This window comes from Mesocricetus auratus, unplaced genomic scaffold, assembly GCF_017639785.1.
Source record: "Mesocricetus auratus isolate SY011 unplaced genomic scaffold, BCM_Maur_2.0 Super-Scaffold_4256, whole genome shotgun sequence".
Taxonomy (NCBI): domain Eukaryota; kingdom Metazoa; phylum Chordata; class Mammalia; order Rodentia; family Cricetidae; genus Mesocricetus; species Mesocricetus auratus.
In genome coordinates, this window is record NW_024429182.1 from 19596765 (window position 1) to 19609844 (window position 13080).

At 46.2% G+C, this 13080-nt stretch overlaps 1 protein-coding gene across 1 annotated transcript in view; it reads left to right on the top strand.

Annotated features, from left to right (window-relative positions):
- The first annotated feature begins 9078 nt into the window (after positions 1-9078).
- The window catches only part of Rrp12 (ribosomal RNA processing 12 homolog), a 35430-nt gene continuing 31428 nt past the window's right edge, over positions 9079-13080 (top strand). Inside the window, exons 1-3 of the mRNA XM_040744474.1 lie at positions 9079-9324; positions 9839-10068; positions 12490-12573. Coding sequence (XP_040600408.1) covers positions 9186-9324; positions 9839-10068; positions 12490-12573 — 453 coding nt within the window. The 5' untranslated portion in view covers positions 9079-9185. The remainder of the gene's footprint in view (positions 9325-9838; positions 10069-12489; positions 12574-13080) is intronic.

Consider the following 13080-nt stretch of genomic DNA (forward strand, 5'->3'; position numbering starts at 1 on the left):
CTCAGGGCCAGCCTGGTCTACAAAGTGAGTTCCAGGAAAGCTAGAGCTGTTACACAGAGAGATCCTGTCTTGATAAAATAATAATAATAATAATAAAAAGTTAGTGGGCTGGAGAGATGGCTCAGGGGTTAAGAACACTGCCTGTTCTTCCAGAGGTCTTGGGTTCAATTCCCAGCAACCACATGGTGGCTCACAACCATCTGTTATGAGATCTAGTGCCCTCTTCGGGCATGCAAACATACATGCAGGCAGAACACTGTATACATAATAAATAAAATTCTTTAAACAAAAAGATGTATTAAAAAAAAGTTAGGCCGGGCATTGGTGGCGAACGCCTTTAATCCCAGCACTCGGGAGGCAGAGGCAGCAGATCTCTGTGAGTTCGAGGCCAGCCTGGTCTACACAGTGAGTTCCAGGACAGCCTCCAAAACAATACAGAGAAATCCTGTCTCGAAAAACCAAAAAAAAAAAAAAAAAGTTAGATCATGCATGCCAATTGTGGTTGTGCACACCTTTTAATCCCAGCACTCTGGAGGCAGAGAAGGCAGATCTCTGATTTCAAGGAGTGAGTTCCAGGACAGTCGGGGCTATACTGAGAAATCCTTTCTCTAAACACAACAACAACAAAAAGAAAAAGGCGTGTGGGGGGGGCTGCATCATTGGGAGAGATTGTTCTGTTGCCATGACAAAAAATTGCTTCATAAGCTTTAAACTACATACTCAAAGACAGCTCATCTCTGAGTATTCGGACAAGGGCAGTTTGCATCTGTGGCTACTCTATTAGCAATGGCAACTCAACAGTTGACTGATGAGTGGCATAACTTCCCCCCAGGTGACCAAGGACCAGCCTCATACTTCATTGTCTGCTGAAGCTCACTTCCCCGCTCCACTGAAGGCCACTGGACTTGAGAAGCATGGGTCTGCCTTCCTTAAGCAGCTTTTCAATCCCGCTGGTCTTCTGCAGGGACTGTGTGCAGAGTGATGCTAAGTACCTCACATGCATTGCTCACTGCACTCGCAGAACAGCAAACAGACATGGGAACTTTGAAAACCAGTCACCTGTCCCATGTCACACAACAGGATGCAGCTTCACACCCAGGCTTCCAAGTAGCCAGTGAGGGCTGTGCCCCACCCAGGTTTTTCTGATGAGTTGCTTAGGGCAAACAAGGCTTTCTTCATCCCCAGAGCTAGAGTCCTAAGTTAAACACCCAGGCCACAGACTTCCTCTTTGTTTGGGACAAGAGGCTAATCTTCAATTTCCCTTTCCTACTGTCCAGTGTCCTAACAGATTACAAAACCACTGACCTATAGAGGACCTTCCTGCTCCTTCTGGCTTTAGTTTGCTGGGTGTGGTAGCTCTCTTCTCTCCATTGGAGCCTCACAGGTGGTTTTTATAGATGTGCCTACAGAAGGAGTTTCTTTTTTTTTTTTTTTTTTTTTTTGGTTTTTCGAGACAGGGTTTCTCTGTGGCTTTGGAGGCTGTCCTGGAACTCACTTTGTAGACCAGGCTGGCCTCGAACTCACAGAGATCCGCCTGCCTCTGCCTCCCGAGTGCTGGGATTAAAGGCGTGCGCCACCAACGCCCGGCCAGAAGGAGTTTCTAATTACGAGTTGTCTCTCTGGGCTTCTGCCCAGCAGTCAGGTCTTGTGCTCCTGGGGAGTCACTGAACCCTTTGAGACCATGTTTTTGTGAAAGCTTAAATTGTAAACAGGTATTCTGGAACTCAAGGCTAGCTTTTTGACAGAAACATGCCTGCTTATCATATTCCAGTGGTGTGCTCTGTAGCATGGATTCTAGTTGATACTACTAATGAAAACACAGAGACAGATATTGGGGTTAAAGCTGAAGATCAGGAAAGCAAAGTGGCCAGCTACTAGAGAGTTCTCACTTCTACCAATGCTCAGACCAAAAGGGCGATTATGTCCTCAGACTGCATATCCAGACGGTACTGCTCCTCAGACTGCCTGCCTAGACTGCATCCATCTCAAGGAAACTTCAGACTGCCCTCAGCTCCTGTCTCCTCCCACCTTATATTCCTGTCTAGTGCTGGGATTAAAGGCATGGGATTCCAAGTGCTGAGATCACCTTTGTGTGAGCTCTGTTTCTCTTTTAGACTGCATCAATTTCGTGTAGCCCAAGGCGGCCTTGAACTAACAGAGATCTGCCTGCCTCTGTCTCCTGAGTTCTGGAATTAAAGGTGTATGCCACCACTGCCTGCCCTCTATGGCTAACTAGTGTGTCTAGATTTGCACCCTGATTTTCAGGCAAGCTTTATTTGTTAGATCATAAACAAAACATCACCACAGTGTGTTCCTATTTAGGTTTTTGTGAAGCCCATGAGTAGGCTTTCTTATCATCCCCATTTTACACATTGAGGCTCAGAGTGTGTGTCTATTATTCATTCTATAAGTTCTATCCCTCTAGAAAACCCTGACAAACATATACCTTAACAAATACACACATATATATATATATACTTGATATTGTGATGTGTATCCTATGTGTGTGTGTGTGTGTGTGTGTGTGTGTGTGTGTGTGTGTGTGTGTATGGGAGTTATTAGAATGGCTTACAGGCTTTACAGGCTGTGGTTTAGCTACTACAACAATGGCTATTTAACAATGGAAGGTCCAAGAATCAAGCAGTGGAGCCGGGCGTTGGTGGCGCACGCCTTTAATCCCAGCACTCGGGAGGCAGAGGCAGGCAGATCTCTGTGAGTTCGAAGCCAGCCTGGTCTACAAAGTGAGTTCCAGGACAGCCCCAAAGCTACAGAGAAACCCTGTCTCAAAAAACCAAAAAAAAAAAAAAAAAAGAATCAAGCAGTGTTGAGCACACTCAGCTGGATGACTCAGCTGGTCTTCATTCAGTTTATGCTGAAATCCCAAGGAAGTAGGCTGTAATAATCCAGTGAAGGAATGAACTTGCTGCCAGGGTTAAGAGCAAGCAGGTAAACAGACAGCAAGCTTCTTTCTTCCATGTCCTTTATATAGACTTTCAGGGAGTTATGGAGTTGGCCTGGCCTAGCTGCCTTGAGAGGCATTCATCATAGGTTTTTCAGGTTGGAGTCCATGGCTCCTGGGACACAGTGTGCCTTCCAGTTCCCGAGAGACCAATGCACTCCCCATGTAGTGAAGCATTCAGGCTGCTTTGTGCTTCTCTGTATGTTCCCTCCGAAGTCAGAGAATCATGGAAATTCTACAGGACAATTGGTCTTAGACATTAACCTTGTGTATCCTGTATGACTTGCAAACTTCACTGTTTCCTGGCAACTACAGCTGTACTGATCCTAGAAATTGCCACTATATTCTGGTTCTGATAAAGGTATAAAAAGTCTGATTACGAGGCAGAGGCAGGCGGATCACTGTGAGTTTGAGACCAGCCTGGTCTACCAAGCGAGTTCCAGGACAGCCTCCAAAGCCACAGGGAAACCCTGTCTCGAAAAACCAAAAAAAAAAAAGTCTGATTGCAGGGTTGGAGAGATGGCTCAGAGATTAATAGCACAGCCTGTTCTTCCAGAGGTCCTGAGTTCAATTCCCAGCAACCACACAGTGGCTCACAACCATCTGTAATGAGATCAAGTGCCCTCTTCTGGCGTGCAAACACACACAGGCAGAACACTGTATACATAATAAATAAAGAAATCTTTAAGAAAAGAAAAAAAATCCCTCACAGGTGTGCTCAGACATTTGGGTTTTAGCTAATTCCAGATGTAGACAAGTTGATGGCCATCACAGAGAATAAGATGACATGGTCCCAATTCAAGTGGTTTTTAAGTCTGGTGTGCATTCTATGTGTGGTTCCTTGTAGCTTATGTGATTTGAGTGATCTTGAACATAACTAAACCTCTTGATGGAAGTCAATTATGGAAGTCATGGGCAGGGAGGTTGGTACTTCAGCAGGGAGGTGAGCCTTGCATTGCAAGGTGGAAGTGTGTCTCTCTTTTTTTTTTTTTTTTGGTTTTTTCGAGACAGGGTTTCTCTGTGGCTTTGGAGGCTGTCCTGGAACTCCCTTGGTAGTCCAGGCTGACCTCGAACTCACAGAGATCCGCCTGCCTCTGCCTCCCGAGTGCTGGGATTAAAGGCGTGTGCCACCAACGCCCGGCTGGAAGTGTGTCTCTTGTGCACACAGTTTGGAGGTGAGGAGCTTCCTTTTGTTCACCAAAAGGCTAGGAGACTGGGCACCTCAATGTTGAGCTGCAAAACCCTAGCCTAGTCAGTATTGCAGCCATTATGTATGGGTATACCCCAAGTTTCTGGAAATGCTCCCTCTTGTGGAGAAGATGTATTTCTACACTCATGCAAAGCACCATTAACTGTTTTGACATAGACTCACTGTGGTAGTTCATTTTAATTGTAAACTTGACAGAATTTAGAATTGCCTAGAAGACAAATCTCTAGTGGGGTGTGTGTAATTTGTCAAATTGCATTTCCAGAGATGTTTAACTGAGATGCAAAGACCTATCCTGAATGTGGACCCCAACATTTGATAGTCTGGGGTTCTAGATTTGATAAAAAGAAAGCAAATACCATCAGCCTCCCTCCCTCCCCCTCTTCAGTCTGTCTCTGTCTCTTTCTTTGCTTCCTGATTGCAGACACAGTGCGCAACTGGCTAACACTCCCAGTGCCCTGCCTATCCTACCACCCGGGCTGTACCCTCAAACTGTGAGCAAAATAAACTCCTCCTCCTTTAAATGGCTTTTGCCAGACATTTTGTCACAGCAGTGAGAAAAGGAAACAACACACACACACATTTTCACATTGGCTTCTAATAATGGCCCAATGGCCTCAGTATATGATATGTGGCGCTGGAGAGATGGCTCAGTGGCTAAGATCTTCTTCCAGAAGAGCTGGATTCAATTCCCAGCACCCACATGGCAGCTCACAACTGTCTGTAACTTCATTTCCAGGGGATCCAACACCCTCACAGAGACATACATACAATGCACCAGAAATTAAAAATGAATTATTAAAAAATATGAGTGGAACATAGAAGTGTACACCTGTAATTCCAGCATTCAACATGCTGAGGCAGGAGAATTGCCATGAATCCCAAGCAAGAATATGCTACACGGGCTGGAGAGATGGCTCAGAGGTTAAGAGTACTGCATGTTCTTCCAGAGGTCCTGAGTTCAATTCCCAACAACCACATGGTGGCTCACAACCATCTATAATGAGGTCTGATGCCTTCTCCTGGGGTACAGGCATGTTCACAGATAAAAGACTGTATGCATAATAAATAAATAATTAAAAAAAGAATATGCTACATGACTGGGACATGGTCACCCCCCCAACCCCCCCACAAAAAGAAACAACAGAAAAGAAACCAATGAAAGAGAAAAAGCAAAGCAAAGAAGACTGTGCCAAAGACTTGGGGCGTGGCTTAGTAGTAAACGTGTCCACAGAAGGGAGGGGCTCTGGGTCAGTTCCCAGCACCATCAATAGGAGGAGGAGACTGAAATGGGAAGTTAAATTGAACCTGACACTTCTCTACCCGTCAGCTTCCCAGCCTATGAGTGTCAGCACTGTCTAGATTGCAGAAGTTCCCATGCTCTTTTCTTTTTCTTCCCAGTCCCCTTTTCTCAGCCTTACCACGAGGTCGCAGCCTGTGACCCAGGATTAGGGCTATGGGAGAGCGGTGGAGTCATCTCCTGAGGACGGGGAAACAGAGGTCCCAAATCCATGATGTCTTTTGTGTTCTCTACAGTGATGCATTGTCAATTACCTGTCTTATTTTTAAACAACAGGTGGCATTCAAACTCTGATCTAAATGCACAGATTTGCTGTTTTTTAAAGATCTATGTGGCTGGGCTACACAGCAAGTTCCTGGACAACCATAGCTACACAGAGAAGTCATGTTTTGAAAAAGAAGCAAACACACAAACAAACAAATACATGTAAGTGAGTAGACAAATAGTCAATCACCACTCAGTGAATACATCCATGTAAACTAAAATACTAGACTACAACTACATGCCTCATGCATATTCCAGTGCATTGGAGTCAATGTGGTAGATTTTGTTTGTTTTAAAAATGAATTTATATAGAAGCACACAATATGCATTCTTTCATACCTGGAATCTTTCATTTAACTTAGATCATATTTGCTTGTGCTATGCGAAAACTGTATATAAATGCTGAAATATCCCATTACATAACATTATTTCATAGTTGAGTTAATCCATTCTGTTGATGGGCATTTGGTCATTTCTAGTACTCTTCTCTTTTTTTCGTATATAAGTAAACATCACTGTTGGGTGTGTATTTAGGAATGAATTTTTGGGTGAAATAGGCATATATTTTGTTTTTGTTTTTTTTGTTTTTTGGTTTTTCAAGACAGGGGTTCTCTGTATTGTTTTGGAGACTGTCCTGGAACTAGTTCTGTAGACCAGGCTGGCCTCGAACTCACAGAGATCCACCTGCCTCTGCCTCCCGAGTGCTGGGATTAAAGGCGTGCGCCACCACCACCGGCCACATTTTGTTTTAGTAGATATTACTAGACAAGTTGGGTATTATGACTCATCCCTGTAATCCCATCACTTAGGAAGCAGAGGCAGAAGGGTTGTTGTGAGTTTGAGGCCAGCATGGGTTGCATGAGACCTTGTTTAGAAACACTAACAGGGAGCAGGGGCTGGGTAGATGGATTAACAGGTAAAGAGTTCATACCGCTCTTACCAAAGACCTGAGTTAACCGCCTATTAACTCCAACTCCTGGGGATCTGATGCTCTGGCTTTCACCTGTACCTGGACTCAGGTACACAACCCATCACACAGCTGTACAGACACATAATTTAAGAAATAAATATTTTTGTGATATGGTTTCTCTGTGTAGCCCTGGTTGCCCTGGAACTTGCTCTGTAGATCAGGCTGGCCTCAAACTCAAAGATCTGCTGGCCTATGCCTCCTGAGCATAGCAATATTACTTTTTTTCCCGAGATAGAGTTTCTCTGTGTAATAGCCATGGCTGTCCTAGAACTCACTTTGTAGACCAGGTTGGCCTCAAGCTCACAGAGACCACCTGCCTCTGCCCCTGAGTGCTGGGATTAAAGGCATGCGTCCCCACCACCACCCAGCCCAGTATTAGGGTTTTTTTTTTTAAACAGTGATGTAGCATAATACACATTTTGTCTTGTTTTTTTTAAGATTTATTTATTACATATACAGTGTTCTGTCTACATGCCAGAAGAGAGCACCAGATTGAATTGTAGATGGTTGTGAGCCACCATGTGGTTGCTAGGAATTGAACTCAGGACCTCTGGAAGAGCAGTCAGTGCTCTTAACCTCTGAGCCATCTCTCCAGCCCCTATTAGGGTTTTTTGTTTGTTTGGTTTTTGGTTTTCGAGACAGGGTTTCTCTGTATTGCTTTGTAGCTTGTCCTGGAGCGCACTATGTAGACCAGGTTGGCCTCGAACTCACAGAGATCCGCCTGCCTCTGCCTCCTGAGTACTGGGATTAAAGGCGTGCGCCACCACCGCCCGGTCCAGTATTAGTTTTTTAAGAGTTATTTCTTATTGGTTGGTGGTGGCTCACACCAACATATAGACAGTGCCGCATGCACCCTTACCAACATTTACACAAACACGCTTTTTCAGTTTTGCCTTTTTGGGAGGGTATTTGCATTTCCTTGTGGTTTCAGCTTGCAAAGCAAGGCTAGAGCACCACCAGTTGCTCTTTTCTCTCTGCAGGCCAAGATATTTTCATCCTTTAGATCTCCACAGGGCTTTTTTGTTGTTGTTGTTGTTGTTGTTTTTGAGACAGGGTTTCTCTATATTGTTTTGTAACCTGTCCTGGACCTCGCTCTGTAGACCAGGCCAGACTCGAACTCAGAGAGATCCGCCTGCCTCTGCCTCCCTAGTGCTGGGATTAAAGGTGTGCGCCACCACAGCCGGCCTCTCCACAGGTTTTTGACTCTTGTAAGTATTGCAGCTGGATGGAAAGGTAGTCTGGCAGTCAGGAGCCAAGGAATACCACAAAGTCACCGTAAACTAGCAGTTTAAAGCACTGCTCCAGGGAAAGGTTACCCCAATGCAAGTGTAACAACTCTGCTCTGGCAGGGGAGGTTTCTCTGGTGAAGCTGTTACAGCTCTGCTTAGGTCTGGGGAAGTGTTACAATTCTGTTGCCAGGGGATTATTTTCCCGAGTGTTTCAGCTCTGCTCAGGCCTGCTGAAGTGTAACAATGCTGCTCCACTAGGGGAAAGTTTCCCAGTGAAAGTGTTACAGGTCTGCCCCCATTCTGGCTCTAGTCAAAGCTGTTACAACTGTGCTCCCCTCCTGTAAAAGTGTCGCACTGTGCAACAAAGCAAGAGATTAGGAAGGAAAAACCCAGGGGGGTGGCTGCCTCTAAAGTGAGAAGCAGCAACAAACTGAACAGAGTAGAGCTTATACAGGGTTTCTCAAAGGGCAGAGTTTTCCCAGAGAGGTTTGGGACTTGTGGGATTCTGCAGCCTTACTCTGGGGCAAACTCGGAGATTGGTGGGATTTCAAATCCTGGCCCTGGGATCTATCCTTGGCCCTTTTTACCCTATAACTGTCAATTTCCTTTTTTGCTTGTTTGTTTTTCCGAGACAAGGTTTTTCTATATAACAATCCTGGTTGTCCTGGAATTCGCGCTGTAGACCGGGTTGGCCTCGAACTCACAGAATTCTGCCTCCTGAGTGCTGGGATTAAAGGCGTGCGCCACCTAGGGATCAACTAGCCTCCGCTGCCTAGGCGCTGGGATTACAGAAGTTATGTCACTTTGTGTTTAGACAGGAGTTTGCTAACCTCTCAGTGTGTAGACTAGGCTGGCTTCAAACTGGCGACAATCCTCCAGTTTGACGGGATAACAGGTGTGTTGCAGTCACCTTAACAAGGGATTTTCTTTGGACTAAAATAAATGTACGTTTTCTTAATTCCAAAGAAATTCCGGCTTTATAAGGATTTCTCCATGGCCGTGAACTGCGGCGGTGCAGGAGCCCACAGCATCCGGAAAATCAGAACTCTGTTCCTAGCGGTCTAAGACCTCAGAGCAAAGAGGAATCCCCAAACCGGATGTTGATTTGTTGTTGCCGTAGTAACGGGCGGGAGCCTGGAAGTGACGTCACAGGAAGAGGACACGAAGCCGGCCGGGGACACACGTGGGTTCTGCTATCTCTGCGGCGTGGCTGGACGCGGTTTTTCTGAGCGAGTCCGGGCCGAAGTTTGGTCGACATGGGTCGCTCGGGGAAGTTGCCCTCCGGTGTCTCGGCCAAGCTGAAGCGCTGGAAGAAAGGCCACAGCAGCGACAGCAACCCCGCCACCTGCCGCCACCGCCAAGCCGCTCGCAGCCGCTTCTTCAGCCGTCCGTCAGGTAGCCCGGCCCGGCCGCGGGGTTCCGGAGGGTTCCGCGGGCGACGTCTTCGGGGGGGCGTGCGTCTAGACCGGTCCTGCTTAGGATGTCTGCCTGGAGCTCACTTCGAAGGCCCGCCCCTCGAGTTTGACAGATGCGGAAACTGTCCCCTGAAGGGAAGTGACTTGTCGAGGGTACCGCAGCGTCAGGTGTCGGATACATGGCCATCGCTACCCTTGGGTGGCTCTTTAGAGTTTTGCGTGTGTTGGGGGGTGGGTGTCAGGAATCGAACCCAGGGCCTTGTGCACGTTAAGTGAACACTCAATCACTAAGCCCCATACATACGTCTTCGGCTCTGGATGTTGTGCCTTTAATACTAGGAACCGGGCTATTGTGCAGGCAGGCTGGGTTCAGAATCCAGTCGTTGGGGTTGTGGGTCTGAACCGTCCTGGTTTGTTTCTTGGGGATTCTGTTACGTTAGCCAGAAGAAAGTTGGGTGAAAGTGGGGCCGTTACCTTGTAACTCTGGTTCTCAGGGAAGAGCGACCTGACTGTGGACGCTGTGAAGCTGCATAATGAGCTGCAGTCGGGGACCCTGAGTCTGGGCAAAAGCCAAGCCCCCGAGACGGCCATGGACCAAGACCTGGAGGTGCCTTTCAGTGAGAAGTCCTCGGGCACTTTCCTGAGTGGCTTGTCCGACTGTACAAACGTCACCTTCAGCAAAGTGCAGCGCTTCTGGGAATCCAACTCAGCTGCGCACAAGGAGGTAGGAGATTGACTCTGGCAGTTGTACGACAGTAGGAGGGGAACATTCAGGACTTATTTTCTTCCAGATCTGGTGACAGCAACTGGTATTTCTGGACGATGTGTCATCTCTCTTACCATTTGTGCCCTTTACATAGTAACCGCTGGGGCAGAGTGCACTTTAAAAATGTGTGTGGTAAATGTGCATATATATATTTAAATTTTTGTTTATTTTTTTGAGACAAGGTTTCCCTACATAAACCAGACTGGCCTCAGATTCATAGAGATCAACCTACCTTTTTTTTTTTTTTTTGGTTTTTCGAGACAGGTTTCTCTATTGTTTTGGAGGCTGTCCTGGAACTCGCTCTGTAGACCAGGCTGGCCTCGAATTCACAGAGATCCGCCTGTCTCTGCCTCCCGAGTGCCGGGATTAAAGGCATGCGCCATCAATGTTTAGCTTTTGGGAGTCCTTTCTCTCCTTCCATCATGTAGGGATCAAATTCAGGTGTCAGCCTTGGCGGCAAGTGTCTTTACTGGCTGAGCCATCTAGAACTACTCTCTCCTACCCCCCACCGCACTTGTGCATGTGTGCGCTTTTTTTGAGACGGGTTTTTCTCTGTGTAGACCTGGCTGTCCTGGAACTCACTCTGTAGACCAGGCTGGCTTCGAACTCACAGAGATCTGCCTGCCACCAACGCCCGGCTTTTTTTTTTTTTTTTTTTTTTTTTTTTTTTGGTTTTTCAAGACAGGGTTTCTCTGTGGCTTTGGAGGCTGTCCTGGAACTCGCTCTGTAGACCAGGCTGGCCTCGAACTCACAGAGAGATCCACTTTTTATTTTTTTATTTTTTTTATTTTTATTTTTTTGGTTTTTCGAGACAGGGTTTCTCTGTGGCTTTGGAGGCTGTCCTGGAACTCACTTGGTAGTCCAGGCTGGTCTGGAACTCACAGAGATCTGCCTGCCTCTGCCTCCCGAGTGCTGGGATTAAAGGCGTGCGCCACCAACGCCCGGCCAAGAGATCCACTTTTTAAAGAACATCTCTGCTGAGTAAAATCCTTGTGGATAAGACATTTGTCTCCTCAATTGTTCTGCACACAGGAATTTTTCTATGTATTTCCAAGGACACCAATGTACAGCAAGTTCATGGTGAATAGCCATGGTTAGACTATGTTGTAGTTAACAAGAAGTGTTTTACTTCATTTACATTTCAGAGTTAATATGCTAATTTTTTTCAGTGTTTAAAAAAGGAATATCAAAATACTAAATGATACAAAGTGATATAAATAGGATAAAATGTTATAATTAGTCTCCTAATGTGATTCCTTCCAGTGTTAATGGGTAATTGTGTATATTTCTAGACTAGCACTGCCCAGTGCTAGTGGTGAGGATGTGGGGAGGAGGGTGGAGCATTGGCAGGCTCACCAGCCCTGCAGCTGCTCAGGCCCAGGGCTATGACTTGGCCCACCCCGACACCCACCCCATCTGTGATCTGCTGGAGCAATGAAGGGGCCTGACCAACAGACCCACAGCTTCAGAATCTCCACTACACAGCACAACAGCAGGATATCCAAGAGGAGTCCCAGTGAGGGCCCAGCATCAGTAGTGTAGTGGAAACCAGAGGCCTCAAGCCAGACCAATGGTTCTTTGCAATGAACGCTTGTGAGTAAAGATGTATGGACAAAGGGTTTACTGCATGACTCACTGTGTCATACTGCAGCTTCCATATTGAGATTTTTATTTTCCTTTTCTTCTCTTAAATTTTATTTTTTTGAGGGTGCATTGCAGGGGCATAGAGCGGATGAGAAGGGTTGGAGAAATGAATGGGATCAAGATGCATGATGGGAAAGACACATAGAATAAAAAAAAAAAGTAAAAAAGTCTGCAGACTCAAGATTTTTTTTTAAGATTTATTTATTTATTATGTATACAGTGTTCTGTCTGCATGTATGCCTGCAGGCCAGAAGAGGGCACCAGATCTCATGACAGATGGTTGTGAGCCACCATGTGGTTGCTGGGAATTGAACTCAGGACCCCTGGAAGAACAGTCAGTGCTCTTAACCTCTGAGCCATCTCTCCAGCCTGACTCAAGATATTTCTATAAGAAATAGTGTCCTTGCACTGGGCAGTTGTAATCCTAGCACCAAAGCAGCAGAAACAGGCAGATCTCTGTGAGTTCCAGTCTTGAAGAAAGGAAGAAAGGGAAAAGAAAGGAGGAGGGAAGGAAGGAAGGAAAAGAAATGGTGTCCTTGAGGTGGCTTTGGCGCAGTCATTTTGGGCCTCCTGTTGGCGAGGCCCTGTGGTGTGTACTCACTTCTGGATGCTGGCCCCGTCTTGTGTGACTTGGGGTCTTATCAGGACATTAATTTGTGAAGGGGAAGGGAAAGGGACCACACAGGCCACGGCTGGGTTTAAGGTATATCATGGATACTTCTTCCTTCTGTGCAGATCTGTGCTGTCCTGGCTGCTGTCACCGAGGTGATTCGATCCCAGGGAGGCAAGGAGACGGAGACTGAGTACTTTGCTGCTCTGGTGAGTGAGTGTGGCATGGGGCTGGGCATTCAGAGCAGCAGGTCAGTCAAGGCTATCAAGGCTCTATGGGGGCAGGCATCTTCCGATAGGTAAAAGTGCTTCTGTTTTCTGGGGGCTTGGTAAGGCTGGTGGGATTTACCATTTCAGCCTTGGAAGATGAAATTAGAACTGGGAGATCTTTAGAAAAAGTTACTCCCAAAGTGTGATCTCAGGATCCCTATGGCCCTTTTAGGGCCAAACAGAAAATTTTATTTCCATAATGATATTAAAATCCCATTTACTGTTTTTATTCTCATGAATGTAGCATGGAGTTTTTCAGAAGTTACCTGATAGTGGAGGACAGTTTGGGGTAGTTATGTTTGCAATAGGTTTTCACTGTGTAACTAAGGCTGGTCTTGAACTGATGTCAGCCTTCCTATCTTAGCTCCTAAGTGCTATGACTACATGTATAGCATCATCCCACTGTGGCTTTTGTTTTCTTTTGCAGAACTGGGATTTGTAGTCAGG